The sequence below is a fragment of the Periplaneta americana genome, chromosome 4 (assembly GCF_040183065.1).
Source record: "Periplaneta americana isolate PAMFEO1 chromosome 4, P.americana_PAMFEO1_priV1, whole genome shotgun sequence".
Taxonomy (NCBI): domain Eukaryota; kingdom Metazoa; phylum Arthropoda; class Insecta; order Blattodea; family Blattidae; genus Periplaneta; species Periplaneta americana.
This window is the reverse complement of record NC_091120.1, coordinates 159,490,375-159,511,574: the sequence shown is the minus strand read 5'-3', so window position 1 is coordinate 159,511,574 and position 21,200 is coordinate 159,490,375. Positions and strand designations below refer to the sequence as shown.

The 21,200-nt window shown below is 34.3% G+C and overlaps 2 protein-coding genes across 4 annotated transcripts in view; one reads left to right on the top strand and one right to left on the bottom strand.

Moving 5' to 3' along the window:
• Window positions 1-21,200, bottom strand: part of noi (splicing factor 3a subunit 3 noi) — a 130,752-nt gene that overhangs the window by 23,893 nt on the left and 85,659 nt on the right. For both annotated transcript variants that reach the window (XM_069824225.1, XM_069824224.1), the window contains exons 2-4: window positions 4,666-6,742; window positions 3,008-3,055; window positions 2,625-2,783 (exon numbers count right to left, since the gene is read on the bottom strand). In XM_069824225.1, the coding sequence (XP_069680326.1) occupies window positions 2,625-2,783; window positions 3,008-3,055; window positions 4,666-4,761 (303 nt within the window). In that variant the 5' untranslated portion in view covers window positions 4,762-6,742. The remainder of the gene's footprint in view (window positions 1-2,624; window positions 2,784-3,007; window positions 3,056-4,665; window positions 6,743-21,200) is intronic.
• Window positions 7,445-21,200, top strand: part of LOC138698364 (cytosol aminopeptidase-like) — a 34,698-nt gene continuing 20,942 nt past the window's right edge. Inside the window, exons 1-4 of one of the 2 annotated variants that reach the window (XM_069824221.1) lie at window positions 7,445-7,611; window positions 13,620-13,741; window positions 16,341-16,676; window positions 19,116-19,218. In XM_069824221.1, coding sequence (XP_069680322.1) covers window positions 7,516-7,611; window positions 13,620-13,741; window positions 16,341-16,676; window positions 19,116-19,218 — 657 coding nt within the window. In that variant the 5' untranslated portion in view covers window positions 7,445-7,515. The remainder of the gene's footprint in view (window positions 7,612-13,619; window positions 13,742-16,340; window positions 16,677-19,115; window positions 19,219-21,200) is intronic. The other variant, XM_069824222.1, reaches the window with a different exon arrangement.

Genomic DNA, 21,200 nt, shown 5'->3' with positions numbered 1-21,200 from the left:
ATGCAAAGTGTTAAAGTGATAAATCAGCTTCTATTTCTATTCAATTAACTTAATTACAGGACAAAAAACTTGTTGAATATTCTAGTGCCTAGATTTGAAGTTAATTTCAAAAGCAACACAGCCTATATTGGAACTGATTGAAATATCTACTTAAACTTTCACTTTTTACTTTGGGATGCAACATTATCTCCACAACTAAAGACCCAAAATGGATTCATACAGGAAGTCATAAAGATTAGGGAAAATCTAGAAATACCAACTGGAAAAGAAAATATGGCGAAAACGTAATACGGCGAATGCCAGTAGGGGAAGTTATCCCCACCCACATGAAATGTGCATTCGACACAACACTGGCCTATCACGTAGTGTCTGATGAGCTAGGAGGGGAAAAGTGGAAAGGGGTCGTGGGCGGAGCTTAGCGTTCGCCGTATTACGTTTTTACCGAAAATATAATACTTCAGTATAATCCAGTAAATAATTTCAGAGTGAATTGTCATCTCGATCTAGATAAAATCTTCCACAAAAGTGATACTCAGAAATAGCACAATCCATTACTCTATTACACTTCAGACTATTAACACAAGATACCCACAGGATGATTGGTTACATATTTACACAAGAGGCTCACTTTTGAATCCAGATGAAGGAACTGGAGCAGGTGCTAACTTGTCCATATTTTTCATTTTATAAAAATGTTGGCAATGTACAACAAATTTTGATGGTAAACGTGAAGCTATTTACGCAGCTCTCCAATTTTTTTTTCTTGGTTACAGAAATGCAAAAATGTAGTTCTCTTACCTTATTCCAAAGCTGCAATCCAGGCAGTAGGTACATCTACTTTTGCTAAATCAGAAAAAATTAAGGAAATCCATTGTATGGTAAGGCAGATTCAAAATTTAAATAAGACTTTAGTTCTCCAATGGATCCCAGCCCATTGTGGAATATATGATAATGAGAAAGCTGATATGTTGGCCAAGAAAGAAACTAGAATAAACGTGAAGAAGAAATGCAGTTTTTCATATGAGTCCATAAAACGAGTTATCAAAAGGAAAATTAACAGGAATTACCACAAGGGAACATCAAAATTCAAGATGGAACAATTTACTACAAGATTTAAAATCCATTCCTGATCAACCACGAAAATCTGCTGTGGCTATGTTCAGACTGATTACTGGTCATGACTGTCTTACAAAACATCTACATCGAATCGGCTTATTGGATTCTGCTAAATGTTGTTGTTGTTTTCTAATGCCAGGCGTTTGACAAAGTCATTTGACCTCTTGCACTCCAATATTTTTCAAAGATATTATCATGAGCAGCCACTGAAGCACAGATTTTGAGGTGTTCCGAATCCATTTCTTGGTTTGAGTTGCACAATGGACAGTTAGGGGACTGATATATTCCAATTCTATGCAGGTGTTTGGCCAAACAATCATGGCCTGTTGCTAATCTAAATGCAGCTACAGACGATTTTCGTGGTAAATCGGGAATTAACTGTGGATTTTGATGCAGAGAGTTCCATTTTTTCCCTTGCGATTGTGTTATCAAATTCTGTTTGTTGAAGTCTAAATATGTAGATTTAATAAATCTTTTCACAGAGTAATACGTAGATTTAGTAACAGGTCTGTAAGTAGCAGTGCTGCCCTTCTTTGCTAAAGCATCCGCATTCTCGTTTCCCAGGATTCCACAATGGGATGGTATCCATTGGAATACAATTCTTTTATTGAGTGATATTAATTGAGAGAGCATTTTAGTTATTTCTGCTGTTTGAGATGAAGGTGTGTGTTTAGAGACTATTGATAGAATAGCTGCTTTGGAGTCTGACAATATAACTGCATTTTTAAATTTAGTGATGTGGCATAGAAGATTCCTGAGACTTTCACTTATTGCAATGATTTCTCCATCAAAACTTGTTGTTCCATACCCAAGAGATCTATAAAGTGAGAAGAGACAGCACGTAACACCTGCACCGGCAACTTGTTCTCTGGAGATCAAGGATCCGTCAGTGTATAAATGAAGCCAGTTTTGTGGAGGGTATCTAATATTAATTGTCTCTAAAGACAATTGTTTTGGTATTTCAGCGTTTACTTCTGATTTCAGTATTTCTTCTGTTAAATTTAGATTATATTCCATATTTAATAGAGTTAAAGGGTTTGGTTTAATTTGTAGGTTTTCTTTTAAATTCGGGATATTGATTTTCTGTTTTAATTCTTGAACAAAGGATATGAAACTTTTTTGAGTTTGCTAAATGTTTATTGTGCAATAAAGAAGATGCCATGGATACACAACATCTAAAAATCTGTGGATCTCTGGAAAATTTTGTGGACCTTACCGGTACTTCTAAATATTGGGAAGCAAGAAGGAGAATGACTTTACTGTTAAATATTGAGCATTAGACACACACACTTTTACTTTTTAAGCTTATTTAAATTTTTAAATGTATGTATGCAAAAGAAAATAATAAACATAAGAAAGAAGAGAATAAGGAAGAACGACTGAAAAGAACAAAGAATGAAAGAGAGACGGGGTATAGTCGTGGAAAAAGTTAGGAATGATGAAATAGTTGCACAATGGATATTTGTACTTCTCTCATATACAATATTTCCCACTTTCTTTTACTGTACCTCATTTGGTAATCGCCTGTAAAAGTCTTTTATTCCTTTCAATCTTGTATAAAATTCTGCAAACTCATTTGGTCCTGACAGTGCTGCGACTTCTTCCTTCCTCAAGCCATCTTTATCTTCATACAATTCTTTTAGGTTGTTTGTGCTATCCATATAATGCTATAAAAATACACTCTTATTAATGGAATATTAGAACAATTTAAATGGTTCTACGCTATACTAATATTTCAGTAGAAACAAATATAGCCCTACCAAAGTTTAATGGAACGTGACAGCAATTTAAATGACTAGACAAGCTAAATCTTTCAGTAGAAACAAATATACAAACAAATTTATTGAATTAAAATCCATCTTAAAAATGTAGTCTTCATTTCTAGACTTACATCAAGTAGCATTTTCAGCCGATGATCAGAGTTTATTACTTCACGATACTGAAATGAAAGAGAAACAATTAAGTTATGTAGTAACATTCCTAAGAAGAGAGCTTAATCTACTTTATTACCCTTTACAACATACAACAATATGTATCACAATAGAATAATACTGTACTGATACCGGTACTCATAATAATTATTTTATGAACAATTCTAAAAGGATTCCAATCTTTTCATTATTCTAGTCAAAAGAATTAGGTATTCAGAAAATCGGCACATTCTAAAGGTGCATACCTATATCACTGCATAAAACATGGATGTTCATGTAGTTCTTCAAACACATTCCAAATTTCCTTCCCATCTCTTTGTAACTGTAATGTTCTGTAATGCATACCCAACTTTTCTCAAATCGTAAATCAACACCATATTAGGCTAAGTATTAAATGCTCTCATATGTTTGCATAAACTAAAATGAGCAGATTGTTTTTTCGTGAGTGGACATGTAAAATTAAGTATTAACATTAGGCCTATGTAGCCTATGTATTCAATATTGAAAAATAATTTTATAAGCACAATTTCCAGAATAGAGATAGCATAATTATTATAAAAATACAACGAAACGAACCTACATAAAGAAAAAGGACCTTGTTATTAGCAAATGGGTGACATTGCGGACACAGACTGTGAAGATGGTGAAAAAAGTTTAACATTTCTTATTTCCTCTCACTATCATTAATTCTTCCAGTGGCTTGGACAATTACAAGTCAGACTCATATTCCGAGGCTGTGATCGAATGTGGGTTCGAATCTTGCTTGGACTACCTATCTGGGTAATGTTTTTCACAGAGATTTTCTCCAATGTAAGGTGAATGTCACGTAATTTCATGGTGAATTCTCAAACTCTTATTTCTCCAGGAATTTTCTGTGTTCCGTACAGTTGTTAATGGGGATGTCTTAATAAATAAGAGTTTAAAATAGGCCTCATCAACTAACATCAACTAACTGTGAATACGACAAGTGTAAGAATTGTCACAGTAAATAAAATTTCATCCTTCAATCTCGACAAGTACCAGACTCTAACTAGAGAACACAAGATGACTAAATTCTCTTCTGACCGAAGCGACTTTTCTCGCGACCTACTGCGCAGAACAATCTATGAGTATTACTGAAACGGTGTGGGTGTATAACCTAATATAAGAGAACTTGGTTAAAGCCATGCAGGAGAAGACTGAGTTATATTTCCATTTGTCATAAACGGGGTGAAACGAGCGTTGAGCGGATTCCGCCGATTTTGGAATAGACACCGACGTGCTTGAACTACCAACATAGAAAACAAAAAATCACACTCAATCGCTTTCACCTTCATCTTAACGGGATAATAAAAGCCTAAACTAACCTAACCTAAGTCCGTCGGTATCTATTCCAAAATCGGCGGAATCCGCTCAACGCTCGTTTAACCAATCGATCTTAGGTCTATGCAGAGTATAATGAATGCAATTACATAACCTAAAGAATAAACTACCCATACCGTACCGCAGGTTACAACAAATTCGGAACAATCGTAAACGATGCTGACAATGTTATTAGACATTAATTCGTCATACTTATACTAAATTAAATGTCGGGGGAATCGGTATTACTTAAAAAAGAATGTAAATATCAACTTACTCCAGATTTCTTGTGAAGCATTTCTTTTACCATAGCATCCATAAGTCGTTCTCTCTCTTCATGATATCTTCGTTGTTGCTCCAAAATTGTCTCCATATTGAACTCTGGGCAATGGTAAAGTCACTGCCTGCTGGACCGCATCTTATCCAGCAGGCAGTGGGTAAAGTTTTAGCGGTCCCTGCTTAGGTCGTTATTGCACGCATGCAAGTACAACGTGATTCAAAAGCACTGCTATAATAAAAGAAGGCTGACGGTTTTATGTATGCAATTGACGGCGTAGTTTACGAAGCCGACACTAGAGTGGCATAAAAAGCGCAATTATATTAATTTGTCTATAAATATATTTACACAATGAACGTCTGTCACTTTAACCTCTCTTTTAAATGTCAGTCGACGGTTCGAACCCCGAAATAAAATTATTCTTTATTATAGATATAATACAATTGTTCGAAAAATCTAAATAAAGTGTATACAGAATGAACTTCTCCCTTTAAATCTCAGTTTACAGTTTGAACCCAGTGACGAGTATATTTTGCGAGTTCGGGCCCCGAAAATTAATTACTTTTATTGGGGGTTTAATTCAATTGCTGTAAAAATCTAAAAACTTGTATACACAATTAATCTCGCCCTTTAAATCTATAATTTTAACACAATGAACGTCTGACACATTAACCTCTCTTTTAAATGTTTGTCGACGGTTCGAACTCCGAAATTTAATTATTCTTTATTATAGGTATAATACAATTGCTCGAAAAATCTAAATAAAGTGTATACAGAATGAACTTCTCCCTTTAAATCTCAGTTTACAGTTTGAACCCAGTGACGAGTATATTTTGCGAGTTCGGGCCCCGAAAATTAATTACTTTTATTTGGGGTGTAATTCAATTGCTGTAAAAATCTAAAAACTTGTATACACAATGAATCTCGCCCTTTAAATCTATAATTTTAACCCAGTGACGGCATTATTTTCTGAGTTGTAGCCCCGAAATTTGAAGTTGTAATTTATTAATAGCATTATGAACGATTTTCAAGAAAAATGTCAAAAATAGCATACACAACGAGTCTGTAACACACAATATCACTACACAGTTCTCATCCTCTGCTCTGTTGGCTCTGAAAAGAGCCTTTGTTTCTGCTGCACTGGATTAGACAGGGTAGAAAGCTGCAATTTGATCCAGCAAGTTATCAAATCCAGTCCGTGTCTTCTTCCCATTCAGCTGCCGCCACATGAACTCTTCCATGTAGGATAGGAGATGAGCGTCACAAGTGCCGGACATCTCCTTCAGCTTCTGCTTCACCTTTTTCCAGAAGCATTCCACATTGTTGGTGTGTACACCTGTCAATGGAGCCACAAAAGTTTCGGATTGAAGTACTGTATGAAACGAATAAATGCAATTGATGTGTAAACAAATTGTCTTTACAAGTCGTCATACGTAACGTTAACTTATGCTTAATTATAATTGCATAATTGCGAATGTAGAAATAAAGTAAGTAGTGATAGAGTAAACATAACTTATAATTTTAAAACATCAAAATATGCGTGCGATGCAACTGAAAATTATTGACTTATGCATAAATGAATGTGCAAGAATTTCGTAATGAAGCACGCTTCATTTCATTTAATTACAATATTAGGTACTGTAACAGTAATGAAATCTATATGGTAAAATTTTTGGTAATATACATCTCGTTTTTAGTTCTAATTGTGTATATTATCAAGTTTCGGAATGGTTCACAGTCAGATGCCTGAAACTGTGGACTGAAGTTTAAAGTGAGAGGGTAATTGTGCATACTGAGGTCTATTGTACACGCCCTATATGGGATGAGTTGCGTGCCCCCGATCCTCTACGCGCACCGACCCCCTTAACGACTGGTCCCTACGCCAACAGAGTCCATGTACCACTCCTGCTTCGGCAACCCCCCTCCCAAGGCTCCCAGAACGGTCCGAGGCGGAAGTCCTCCCCCGAGAAGGTCTGCTCCGGGTTCCGTTGCAAAAGCTATCCATCATCACATTAATACAATCCACGGAGGCCGGTCGAGAGAGCCAGCAGCTTCGGAGGGCCACCTGTAGAGCGATCTGAAAACCAGAAGAAGTAACGGGATTATGAATGATAGGGGAAAAAAAGAAAGTGGCGAAGATGAGTGGGTTCCAATCGTCTGATACAGTTACCTGATATTCATCCATAGGAGTGAGGAAAAACCCCCGAAAAAAAACCGAAAAACCTCACCCAGCTACCTCGTCCCGGCCGGGAATCGAACCTGGACCCGCTAGATTCTGACTTAAACTCGCTAACCCCTCAGTCACAACGGTGGACAATATTACGGTTACCCAGTGATTAGTAACCTACTGTGCCGAACACAAAGACGTAGTTCTACATCAAAATTGTATCGTCGACGGCTGGGTTTGAACTTAGATTAAACGACTAGTACGGTAACCACTAGACTGTCGAGGATCACAAAAAGTTCTCTGACTCATGCTGTCCTACTTTACATAATTGAAAATAATATTAAACAAGTAGGTACTAATATTATTGATTTAAGTGTATTGGGTAAAGTATTGCGATTATGGAATTCATTTTATTAACGAATTTCATTACATTTTGTACTTCTGCTGTGGATGAAATAACTTATTTTACTTTGGTGTATCAACTTGCAGTGATATTTAATTTTTAGAGACCATAAAATTAACGAATACCAAATAACCAGAAAATTAAACAAAATGCGACAGACACACGCAATAATTAATGTTACGTTTTGCTACCATGGAAACCTAAATTATTTAGCACATTTCAAGCAATAAGGCGATTTAAATTTTCAGTTATGAATTAAAATTATTAAAAGTACAATATCATGGCATTAACATGGTTTTTGACAAGACAAACCACCAGATTATTCTTATCTCAAACGAGGAGATCTTACAGTGCACTGTTTCCTTCTTCAAAAAGGGTAAGACGTTACTTTTACTACAGATTAATTTTATTGCAGAATTTACCTCTATAGTTAATATTTAATTGAGTATTATTTCTTATTTAGGATTCTTTACTCGTCACTGTGATAAGTTGAGGCAGCTAAATGTATCTTACATACATTATGTATGAAATTTCGAGTCTAAGTCCTTTCTGGCTATATACAAAGAAAATAACCTTTCTGCAGTACGTTTAAAAATTTAAAAAAGATGATAGATTTTTAACAGTCATACCGTACGACGGTAATCTATAATTTATGCGTTGACAACAAAGGACTCATTTTCTTTAAAATTGTTTTTATTGAGAATATTCCTGACTACAGGAGGTTCTTCTTCCGCAAGAACAAGATGGCATTACAGCTACGCTTCACTCTTTCTTTTACTTAGCTTTATTATTAATTTATACTCCATTGATAAATGTGATCCTATTTTACCCCACATAGGCATGTTGGGGTTAAAAATTTTATTAGTTATACCGGTAATTAAATTTCTATGAGATAAATTTCAAGTAAATATTTATACTTTACGTTCACAAATAATTACGTAATATACATACCCAATAAAATCTTGATAACATATACTACGTTAATGTAATATTACATAAATTTAACCTACAACTCAAAATATTTTGCTTAAAATTTAGGACATTAAAATATCAAATATTTAACAGTGTCTGTAATCACTTTTGGCATACACAGAATTATCCTTTGATGCTATTTTGAACCTAGGACATTAAAATAATAAACATTCAACGTTTCTGCAGTACCTAATGACTCCTGGCATACATAAAATTATCCTTTGATGCTATTTTGAACCTATCAAAATAACTGCCAAATTTGTCATTATCTGATAAAAACTTGTAAACTAAACTTGATAACAAAACTCGGTTACAATTCACAGTCTAACCTAAAGAATTAATATATTGAAACTTTTAATATTATATGACGCTGAATGTAAAAACTTAAATAAGCAGTATCTAGGCCTACTTCAAGTCGTTTGAGTTCAGTACAACGGCACCGGTCCCCTCTTTCTATTGTAGCATTTGTAGTGACTCGAAAACATTGAGTCAGACTTAATAAAATTTGGATTGAAGTCTACGTAATTTTAAATTCTGATTAGACTTCGACCGAAATTTTTAATACAAATCAAAATAAATATCGATTCAGAACCAATTTGGTATACGTACGTTTGCTTGCGAACTCGGAAAATTTTTGGCCGATCGGAATTAAATATTGTATTTGACAATTATTATGTTTACATGTTTATCATAGTTAATGTCAGGTAACACATAGCTAATCACTGGTCTTATCTCGACTATCACCAATTCCACAGACGCTAGATAACAGCGTACTGTAATTGAAAGAGTTATTAAATAACATATAAAAACATGAGAACAGTAGCTTTAAATGTCTTAAAATTCTGTGGTCGAAATCATTAGGAACGGAGCGTATTTTACTTATTATGCAAAATTTGTTTAAGAGCATTCTAATAATTCTGACACCATCGCCCACTTTCGGAGTAGTTTCGTAGTGTATTTCATGGTTTTTATTAGCTAACGGTACGTAACTATCCGAGGATTGAGTTATCCAGTTGCACACTATTAAAGAAGTAAATAAAGTTGTCTGACTAGCTAGTACGCAAATAATGTCAAAATATGCGAAAGTTTGAAAACATTGTCTAAAATTTTACACATTTACATGACACATTTTGCATAGATTTTATTTACATTTATTAATGTTTATGAGTTGCTATTACGTTAATTCTATGACTATTTAACCGTATTAGATGCATTTGTTCTAAGTTACTACTTATTACCCTTTAGCTCGAGAGTATCGTGTGTTCGAATAGCGCTTGGACCGATCATCTGGTTTAATCTTTTTCCCATTCTGTTAAGCTAATAACAAGTAATCCATCGCGAATCCTCAGTCTCATTTTGTGAAAATATCACCTCGCTCTCACAGACACTGGGTAACCTGAGAGTTGAACACTCTTTTCTTTCTTTCTTTCTTTCTTTCTTTCTTTCTTTCTTTCTTTCTTTCTTTCTTTCTTTCTTTCTTTCTTTTTGTTTTTTATTCCTTCACTTCTTTCTTTCTTTCTTCTTTCCTTGCTTTCTTTCTTCCTTCCTTAGTTTAGTTTAGTTTATTGGGTTATTTTACGACGCTGTATCAACAACTAGGTTATTTAGCGTCTGAATGATATGAAGGTGATAATGCCGTGAAATGAGTCCGGGGTCCAGCACCGAAAGTTACCCAGCATTTGCTCGTATTGGGTTGAGGGAAAACCCCGGAAAAAACCTCAACCAGGTAACTTGCCCCGACCGGGATTCGAACCTGGGCCACCTGGTTTCGCAGCCAGACGCGCTGACCGTTACTCCACAGGTGTGGACTCTTCCTTCCTTCATGTCTTTCTTTTTGTCATGCTTTCTTCCTTTCTGCCTTTCTTCCCTCCATCCTTTCTGTCTTTCTTCTCATCTACCTTTCTTCCTTACTTTCTCTTTTCTTTGTTCTTTCTTTCTCTATTTCCATCCTTGCTCTTTCTTTCTTTATTCTTTCCTTTCTGTATTTTTGTCTTTCTTTCTTTCTTTCTTTCTTCATTTCTGTCTGTATGTCTTTGCTTTCATTTTTCTCATTTTTTCTTTTATCTTTCTCTCTTTGTTTCCCTCCCCAATTTCTTTCCTTTATTATTTCCTTTCTTCCTACATAATAATTTTAATTTTTTTTTTTTGCAGTGCCTTAGTACTTTATACACAGGGTGAAAGGGAACCTATTACATTAATTCACAGAGGTAATACATGAAGTCAATGCGAACAAGTTTTGTCAAATAAGTTTTTAATACGTCCAATAATTTTTAAAATATGAATGTAACGTGTTGCAAAGCTACAACGCTCCTTGAGGTCATTGCTCTGCAGTGGGGATGAGTGTAACAACAATCATCCTCTCCGCAAGACTTGCGAGTAGAGAATGTAAACAAAAACGTCTCATCAGATAGTTTCCATCACATTACTGTAATCTACATTCGTAGCACTTAACACATTACTCAACATTACTGTAAACTTAATTTCGTTTCTGAATTAACTTCTAATTTCTTCAAAGATAATAACTTAAATGGAGATTGAGTTACAGAATGTGTGTTCCTAATTAATGTTATTTTGAGTTTACATCAAATGTAAAGGAATCGTGGCTCGAAATAGTTTTGTTTTATAAGAATGTACATTCTTTATTAGTTTTTAATTACGTAAAGCACATAGAAATCAACAGATACTTTGAATGTTAAATTTAATAAGTTTCATGGTATTAAATGTTAGAGTTAAAGTGGGCATAGCATAATAAAGAATGTTAAAAACCAAACAATTTGCGTAATTAATTGATTCAATACTTTGCTTCCATCTACAGTAATTTGATTGAAAAGTATGTGATGAGCCTTACAAATTAAATCAAACCCTTTAACAGTATTAAATATAGAGTATAATCTAAATTTAACAGAAGAAATACTGAAATCAGAAGTAAACACTGAAATATTGAAACAATTGTCTTTAGAGACAATTAATATTAGGTACCCTCCACAAAATTGGCTTCATTTATACACCGATGGATCCTTGATCTCCAGGGAACGAGGTGCAGGTGTTACGTGCTGTCTCTTCTCACTTATAGATCTCTTGGATATGGAACAACAAGTTTTGATGGAGAAATCACTGTAATAAGTGAAAGTCTCAGGAATCTTCTCTGCCACATCAATAAATTTAAAAATGCAGTTATATTGTCAGACTCCAAAGCAGCTGTTCTATCAATAGTCTCAAATAGCATAAATAAATAAAATGCTCTCTCAACTAATAACACTCAATAAAAGAATTGTATTCCAATGGATACCATCACATTGTGGAATCCTGGGAAACGAGAATGCGGATGCTTTAGCAAAGAAGGGCAGCAGTGCTACTTACATACCTGTTACTAAATCTACGTATTCCTCTGTGAAAACATTTATTAAATCTACATACTTAGACTTCAACAAACAAAATTTGATAACACAATCTCAAGGGAAAAAATGGAACTCTCTGCATCATAATCCACAGTTGATTCCCGATTTACCACGAAAATCGTCTGTAGCTGCATTTAGACTGGCAACAGGCCATGACTGTTTGGCGAAGAATCTGCATAGAATTGGAATATATCAGTCTCCTAACTGTCCATTGTGCAACTCAAATCAAGAAATGGATTCAGAACATCTCAAAATCTGTGCGTCAGTGGCTAACCATGACAATATCTTTGAAAAATATTGGAGTGTAAGAGGTCAAATGACTTTACTGTCAAATGCCTGGCATTAGAAAACAACAACAACATTCTCCTTTCGTAAGTCTTGCGGAATGGATGATTGCAGTTACACTCAACCCCACTGCGAAGCAATGAGCTCAAGGAGCGTTGCAGCTTTGTAACACGTTACATTTCGTATTCTCAAAATTATTGGGCGTATAAAAAACGTATTTGACAAAATTTGTTCGCATTGACTTCCTTCATCTATTACCACTATGAATTGATGTGTATGTGTGTGTGTGTGTGTGTGTGTGTGTGTGTGCATACAGTGCCTACCCATTTCGCTTACGTGATTCGGGTTCCTCATATTAATGTGAATTAATATAATAGGTTCCCTTCCACCTTGTAGATGCTGTCTATAATGAGTTAAAAATTAATCTATTAATTAAACTATTTGCCGGAGACATTGGATAGGTGGAATGATATATCCAGGAACTCTAATCCGCCAGCTCATCCAGACGTCCAGATTGTTGGGATGATATAATAATTATTAGGCACACCTAGAATATTGTAACACCTTGTACATCAGAAACAGACCAAGCTCGATTTTTGGCTCTACAAGAAAAAGAAGCGAGTTCCTGGCTACAAGCTCTACCTTCTCCAAATATTGGAACACTGATGGATAACAAATCTTTTAAGACTGCAGTTGCTCTACGTCTTGGATGCAAAATCTATCTACCACATAAATGTGCATGTGGGGAAGTTGTCGATACTTACGGTCATCATGTTCTGAGCTGTGTCAAGAGTAAGGGACTTTTTTTTAGACATTCGACAACTAACGACATAATCAAGAGAGCATCCCTGCTATTTTACAACCCACTGGGATTAGTCGCACGGATGGAAAGCGCCCTGATGGATTAACCTTGGTCCCGTGGAGCAGAGGAAAATTGCTAATGTGGGATACGACATGCGTGGATATCTTAGTTCCATCCCACTTACCATCAACTTCTAAAATCGCAAGCTCTGAAGCAGAATCTGCCGTACGCAGTAAACGTCATAAACACGTACATCTAGTAGACAATTACATTTTCATCGTCTTTGCTGTCGAAACAATAGGCTCCTGGTGCAAAGAAGCAAAAGACTTGGTTTCCGAAATTGGTAGAAGTTTGGTGACTGTTACTGGAGACCCTCACTGCACCAATTATCTACGGCAACGAATAGGAATAGCCATACAACGTGGAAATGCAGCCAGCATTTTGGGAACCTTTCCAGAAGCCAATTCTCTCGATGAGATTTTCCTTATTTGAATATCTAAAGTGATTGCAGTTTTCTTTTCCTTTAAAGTACAAATTAAATTTTTTTCCACTCTTTCCACAATATTTCTCAGTCTCTTCCTTAATTTATGTCATCAAATACATGATATAAAAAGAATTGTTATTTTAAAAGATATATCTATCAACATATCCCTACCATATCATATATCAAATTAATTTATACTGTTTTCATAAAAGCAACGAAGAGAATCTTATTTGCATGCTTTTAAGGAAATTATCTGAAAACATTTGGACATAAGCGCAAGTATCCATTTGTGTCTATATGATGTAAGTACGTGATTAATTCATATAATAAAATTGCAACACCGTAAATTAAAATATTGTAAACTTTGTTCTTTTATCATTTTTCTCTCTCGAGCATCAGTTGAATATTGCAAGTTATTAAGGTTTTATTTTCCTATATTACAGAAGGGACTCGTGTTGGGGATTTATACTGAAGGCTCAGGAGACTCTCAAGAATTCAAATTAACTTCAACAGGAAATAAATTTAATCAGCAATTAGGAGGGAAGCTGGAGGACTTATTACGTCTGTAAGACTTTTCATATAATAAATTTCATTTAAAATTTGTGAAGTAAAATAGTTATTTTATCAAACTATATTTCATGTAGACTATGTAATCATAAATATTTTCTCGATAGAAAAATCGATGAGTAGCTCTATATTTTAATCATACTAATTTTTATATCGAATGTGAAAAAAATGTGATATACTGACAGATTTTTACTAATGGGCTGGGGTTCCATTTCCTGCATATCTGATAAGTTCTTTCAGGCAGGCAGGCTGACAGGTGATTAGACAGAAAAGCAGGCAGAGATGATTGGTAATTAGTATAAGGTAGATCTACGACTGAACAACTTGTGTTTTTATAACTATATCAATATTTGAATGTTCTTTAAATATTAGTTACTCTATAATTATTAATTTGTACTTAATTAACTTGCAATATTGCATAAGCTTCTTTTGTTTCTGGCTGAGTGGAAGAGAAGGTCTAATGACCTTAACTCTGCCAGAATAAATAATAATAATAATAATAATAATAATAATAATAATAATAATAATAATAATAATAATAATAATAATAAAATGAATAATAGGTAATATATTTACTTTTAGCACAACATCAATCATAGTCTTTTGTTAATTCTTATATATCATAATTGTAATGCAGTTTGAGGGTACAAATATATTTTTGGGGTACGCTATCAAAAAAGATTACTGAGATTAGAACAAGAAAGTCAAGGAATATTATGGATAATAAAAAATCGATCATGCGGAAATGGGTATTTAAGAGTTGTTAATTCATTATAAAAAGCGAATCTGATATAACGTTAATACAAATTAATTTTATTTCCTAACACACACACACACACACATATATATATATATATATATATATATATATATATATATATATATATATATATATATATATAAAGAAAATACAATAATAAATGAATTGAATGAATAAATAAACAAGTAAAGAAGAAAATAAAGAATGGTAAGAAGGAAGAAATGAGTGAAGTTATGAAGGAAAGAAAGAAGGAAAGAATGAATAGAGTGAATGGATGAATAAACGAATGAATGAATTAATATATGAAGGAATTAATAAAAAAAATAAATCAATAAATAAAGAATATATGATTAAAAGCGCAGTAAAGGAAATATTACAATTACCAGGTGACACTCCTAATAGCATGATATATACAAGTACCAAATACAAAGGATTGTCAGTGATGCGCGCTACATGGGAAGCCTATCTGCAGCAACTCAACATCAATACCAAGCTAGAACACCTAAATGACCAGCACGTTAATGCTGTACGAGACTACGAAACTATAAGAACCCGTTGCTTGTCGGAATTGCAAGTCAGCAGAGATGAGGCTACAGGATCCGTGAAGCAATTAAGGCAACATATTCGGTACCGTGAATTTAAAACCTGGTGTGCATGCCCCCAGAAAAGGAAAGGAGTTGTATTGTTTGAAGAAGTACCTGCAGCCAACTCGTGGATCATCAAGCATGACGGATTATCAAGTTCTGAATGGAGAGAAATGCTAAAAATGACTGCGATGGTGGCACCAGTACGTTCTCTCCCTGGTCGCTCTACAGGCACAACCCACTGTGTAGGCACTGCAGTGAGTATGAAACTTTACCACATGCGCTTGGCAGTTGCCCACAGGTAGAAGTACTCAGGATAAAACGTCACAACACCATACGTTCTATGATCGCAGATGCACTTCGATCCAAAAATCTAGACGTTCACGAGGAAGTTCATTGTATTGCTGATGGTGGAAGCAATCGTAGGATCGATATCATAGCTATAAATAGGAATAAACAGACAGCCGAAATAATTGATCCTACCATCAGATTTGAAATCTCAGCCACTCAACCATCTGAAGTGAACGAAGAGAAAAAGAAAATCTACGAGCCCACGATTCAGTACCTATCGGCGAAATACAACATAGAAAAAATCACAGTTACCGGTCTCTTCTTCAGAGCGAGAGGCACCATCCCGAAAGCCTTTGTAAAGTGGAGGGAAAAATACAAGCTGACGAGAGATCTTCAAGATGCCATCGTCACCACCATAATAAAATTTTCTGTAGCGATATTTCGTCAGCATCTTTATGGTGTACATTCAATTTAAATTACACTTGGTTCTATTTTTTTTCTTATGTCTTATTCACTTTTGTCTGAAACCTATTTATATCATTTTTCATTTTAAATTTTATTGTGAGCTATTCTGTGTCGCAGGGCAAACCCAAAATATTGGGTCAGACTACTAAATTAATAAATTAAAAATAAGTACCCGAAGAAAAAATAAAAATAAATAAATATTACCTTACTCTCTCCAGGAATATCCTTAACATTTGTGTCGTTTTCAAGGCGTTGAATAATGAAATACATTTATTTAAAATTTTCAACTTGAATATTATTTACTTGTAAGAAATACTCAGACTTGAACGTGTTTGTAACACGCTGCCTTATCGGTATGTGGGGGCTTGGAATCTCGTTTCAACAACAGACCACGTTGTACTGTTTTCTGCTTTCTTTAGACTCAAACGCATTCTACTAAATCGATGGAGCAGTGTATTACAATACCTAATTAAATTCTGATTGTTCGAATTCTTTAGGCATGGAAGCTATATTCCAAAAGGCGAGGTGCAAGTATTTCAGAATGTGGAGTCGGAATTTTATTCCATTGCTGTTGCTGGACTGGGAAAGGAAGATGTAGGATTCAACACGTTAGAAAATTTGGACGAGTGCAGAGAAAACGTGAGAGTGGCTGCTGGGGCAGGAGCTCGAGCATTGAGTTCTTTGGGAACCTCAATGATCAGTGTAGAGGGATTTGGGCAAGCCGAAGCTGCTGCAGAGGGAGCAGCTCTTGCAACATGGCGTTTCCAAGATTTTAAGGCGAAAGAAGACCACAAAAGCGTACCTCACTTGGAATTGTTCATGGATGCGGATTCGTGAGTCACAGCTTATAATTATTATCGTTAATTCAGTCTTTTCTCATCTTTGTCCAAATTTATTGAAGTATTTGCATTTCTTGTGTAAATTAAAAAATATATATAGAAATTAGCATCATACAGTGCACAACATAAGTTATGAATCATACAAATTTTGTTAGAACAGAACTTTCAAATAATTCTGTTAACTGTCCTGTACTTAACATTTTAGGTTTAAAAATCCCAGCTGTTCAATGATATGTCCTCTTCTAACATCATAATTCTTTCATGGATGAACATGTGTAACTTCTGTCCCATAAATTTGTAAGTTCGCCAATTCGAAACAGTGGAAATAGGATTTTAAATTAAACGGCTAAAGATGAAGAATGTATTTCAGGCCTGCCGGGGCAGCGCCAGTGCACTTTTCTGATTTTCTAATTATCATCAAATTTTGCATTTATAAATAGCTATATTTTATTCATATTTAAACAATTTCATAGTGAAGTCTACTCTGCAGACACAACAACCTATTTATCTAGATTCGAACCCATGTATTTTTGTCTGACATTCCATAAGTATTTCTGCGGAAATCTTGATGATGATTATGATGCCGAAATCCCAGAGCTAGAACATTTTTCTGTTTAGAAATACACTACTGCTATAGATATATGAATTTACTTTTATAACGACCGTTTTGGGGTCTTTAAAAACCTACTTTAATACAGATTTCTCAGGTGAATAATAATGTGATTTTTCTTTAATGAATTTATAATACACTCTGTATTATAAATTATGCACTGATTCAATATGAAAAACTCATTAGATTACCAGGAAACAATTGACATTCATACAGTCCTCTCTGTAGATTGAAAACTCAAAAAAAGTTTCATATCCATTGTTCAAGAATTAAAACATAAAATCAATATCCCGAATTTAAAAGAAAACCTACAAATGAAACCAAACCCTTTAACTCTATTAAATATAGAATATAATCTAAATTTAACAGAAGAAGTACTAAAATCAGAAGTAAACACTGAAATACTAAAACAATTGTCTTTAGAGACAATATTAGGTACCCTCCACAAAACTGGCTTCATTTATACACTGACGGATCCTTGATCTCCAGAGAACAAGGTGCCGGTGCAGGTGTTACGTGCTGTCTCTTCTCACTTTATAGATCTCTTGGGTATGGAACAACAAGTTTTGATGGAGAAATCATTGCAATAAGTGAAAGTCTCAGGAATATTCTATGCCACATCACTAAATTTAAAAATGCAGTTATATTGTCAGATTCCAAAGCAGCTATTCTATCAATAGTCTCTAAACACACACTTTCATCTCAAACAGCAGAAATAACTAAAATGCTCTCTCAATTAATATCACTCAATAAAAGAATTGTATTCCAATGGATACCATCCCATTGTGGAATCCTGGGAAACGAGAATGCGGATGCTTTAGCAAAGAAGGGCAGCACTGCTACAGACCTGTTACTAAATCTACGTTTTACTCTGTGAAAAGATTTATTAAATCTACATCCTTAGACTTTAACAAACAAAATTTGATAACACAATCGCAAGGGAAAAAATGGAACTCTCTGCATCAAAATCCACAGTTAATTCCCGATTTACCGCGAAAATCGTGTATAGCTGCATTTAGATTGGCAACAGGCCGTGATTGTTTGGCCAAACATCTGCATAGAATTGGAATATATCAGTCCCCTAGCTGCCCATTGTGCAACTCAAACCAAGAAATGGATTCGGAACACCTCAAAATCTGTGCTTCAGTGGCTGGCCATGATAATATCTCTGAAAAATATTGGGGTGCAAAAGGTCAAATGACTTTATTGTCAAACGCCTGGCATTAGAAAACAACAACATAATACACTCTGTAGCATTCTCGTAAATAATTTAAATGCTTAACCCTTCATAATTTCCATGTTTAAGTTTAACAATAAACGGTCGTTATAAAAGTAAATTCATGTCATGCTCTTCATCATAATAGCAGTAGTGTATTTCTAAATAGAAAAGTATTCTAGCTCTGGGATTTCGGCATCACAATCATCATTACGATTTCCGCGGAAATACTTATGAAACGTCAGACAAAAATACATGGGTTCGAATCTAGATAAAGAGGTTGTTAGGTCTGCAGAGTATTCAACAGTTGCCAGTGGGAAAACAAAATTTATTTTCACAAATGTGGAAAGAATTGCATGATTTTCAATAAACTTAACTTTTTTTGTGAAATATTTGACTATGTCAATGAAATTTCATAAAAATCTCCTTACCGAAGCGAAAATGTTTTACGTGAAAATTCGTAGGCCTATATGCGGAATGATGATGGATAGACAAATATCAACAAGCAAAGATTTAATTTTTTTGTAATGGCCAATTCAATGTAATTTGACAAATTAATAAGTGTACATGCATTTGGTGTTTTGTAATTTAAGTTCATCCATTTCAGAGCTGGCTGGCAAAGAGGTTTGCTTAAGGCAGATGCGCAGAACCTGGCACGAAATCTGTGTGACACGCCAGCTAATATTATGACGCCCAGTGCATTTGCTCGCGTGAGTACAGATTGTATCGAATATTGTTAGCTTCACTGTTTTCACTGGATTTCATTTTCTGTTCATAATCTTACAAATTGCCTTTGGTCCGATGAAAAATATGTTTTGTTCTTACACAATATGCATAGATTTATCACAGTTCTAACAATATTCTGAACACCTTATGTGTAGGATTGAAATAAAGATGATTATAATTTACATGCTATCCTCACTCATCTAATTACCATGCTTGTGTCTTCGCCGAAATGTTGCACTGTTAATTCCGACCCAGAGGAATGGAGATTTCGAAAAAAAAAAAAAAAAAAGTCCAAAGTATGAACTAAATCCGGAAGTGACAGACAACTGAAACCACACTAACTTTTTGGCATATAAGAGGATTGTGAGAAAAAAAATATTGAAAGAAAGTGGCCCTTACGCCAATTGCCTATAGTTTCTACTTTCAGATGAAAGTGCCACTGACAGCTAATTCCAACATAATTTCGGACAAACAGTGTAGATCATTTTGCTTCCCAGGTCGCCAAAAATGAGGTTCTAATTAGTTCACGTGCATTCTGGTTTCATTTTATCTTCTCTACTCGATGTAGCTGTATAGAAAAGCGTAGCATGGTTATGAAACGTTTGTTACTTCTCAAGTTTGAATTCGAGGCAGAAAATATTATCACACAGTTCATAAGTATCATTGTATTAAAGGCATAAGAAGGAAGCTAAACTTTTCGTATACCTCGAGGTACAAGGAGAGAAGAATAAAGTTTGGCTGGCTAGTTCCAAACAGCCGACTTACAGTATCTTCGGCTAATTACCAAGACAATTACAATCAGTCAATTTTAAAAGCTTCGCTTTGTCGCTTCACCAAGCTTCTCTTTCCTCAGTTATTTAATGATATCTCAACGCTTTTAATTTCTACAAGTTTGTAAATATTTTGACATAATTAACAGGAATACTTTTCTTACACATAATACAACAATGCACTTATCGCTGCTGTTTCTACAGTAAATAACAAGATTAAAAATAATAATGTATAATTTAATAGCTAACATGGATAAAACATAGGATAATGAAGGTAACAAAATGTTGTTTAAAATATCAGTTTTGAAAATGAGAAATGGATTTAAGCTACATACACACATTATTATTATTACTAGCCGTACCCGTGCGCTCCGCTGCACCCGTTAGAAATAAATATAAAGTAGTTACATAATTAAAATAGGACATTTGATCCAGGGAACATTCTTGTTTGATAGAAGGATAAATCGTTTAATATGTTACTTAATTTAAATTGCACTCAAATAATTAAAATGCGATCATTTTGGTCCAGAGACACTCATTTGGTGCAATGACAATTCCTTTAACATGTTTCTTAATTTTTATTACATGAAACCATAGTTTTATGAAGGTTGACATCATTTAGATTTAATGTGTATATTTTATTTTACTTGTTATAGGTTTCCATTGAAATATGGTAATAACTTAATTTTAACCCTTGTTTTCTACGTACTCAATAAATGGCGCTTGGCCCACTATGGTTCTGAACCCTTCAAATAACTTAAATTATATTATATAATATTATATATTATATTATATTATATTATATCAGAAGTTACTGTAATAACATTATAGCATTATGTCCATCTAGAGAAACTACACTTTCCAATGGTGAAATAATAATTAATTATACAAATCGGTTAATTTAGCTTCCGATATTATTTCATACAAACACAGAAACATTCTCTGTAGGCTATCTTTCATAGCTTTCGATTGTTGCTGTCCAAGGCCCCTTATAGACGAAGTCATTTGTTTTTAATTCATTACACGGCCTTAGATGGCAGTTATTTAAATTTTAAAACTCATTTAGCTCATTAAATATCAGTCCTATCAAAATTGTTCAAGGAATAAAACTTATCGCAAATTATTTTTAAAGAAACTTTTGTTATGTAATATTTTTCACAAAAATCAATAATAAGCGAGATATTTCGATTTATTTA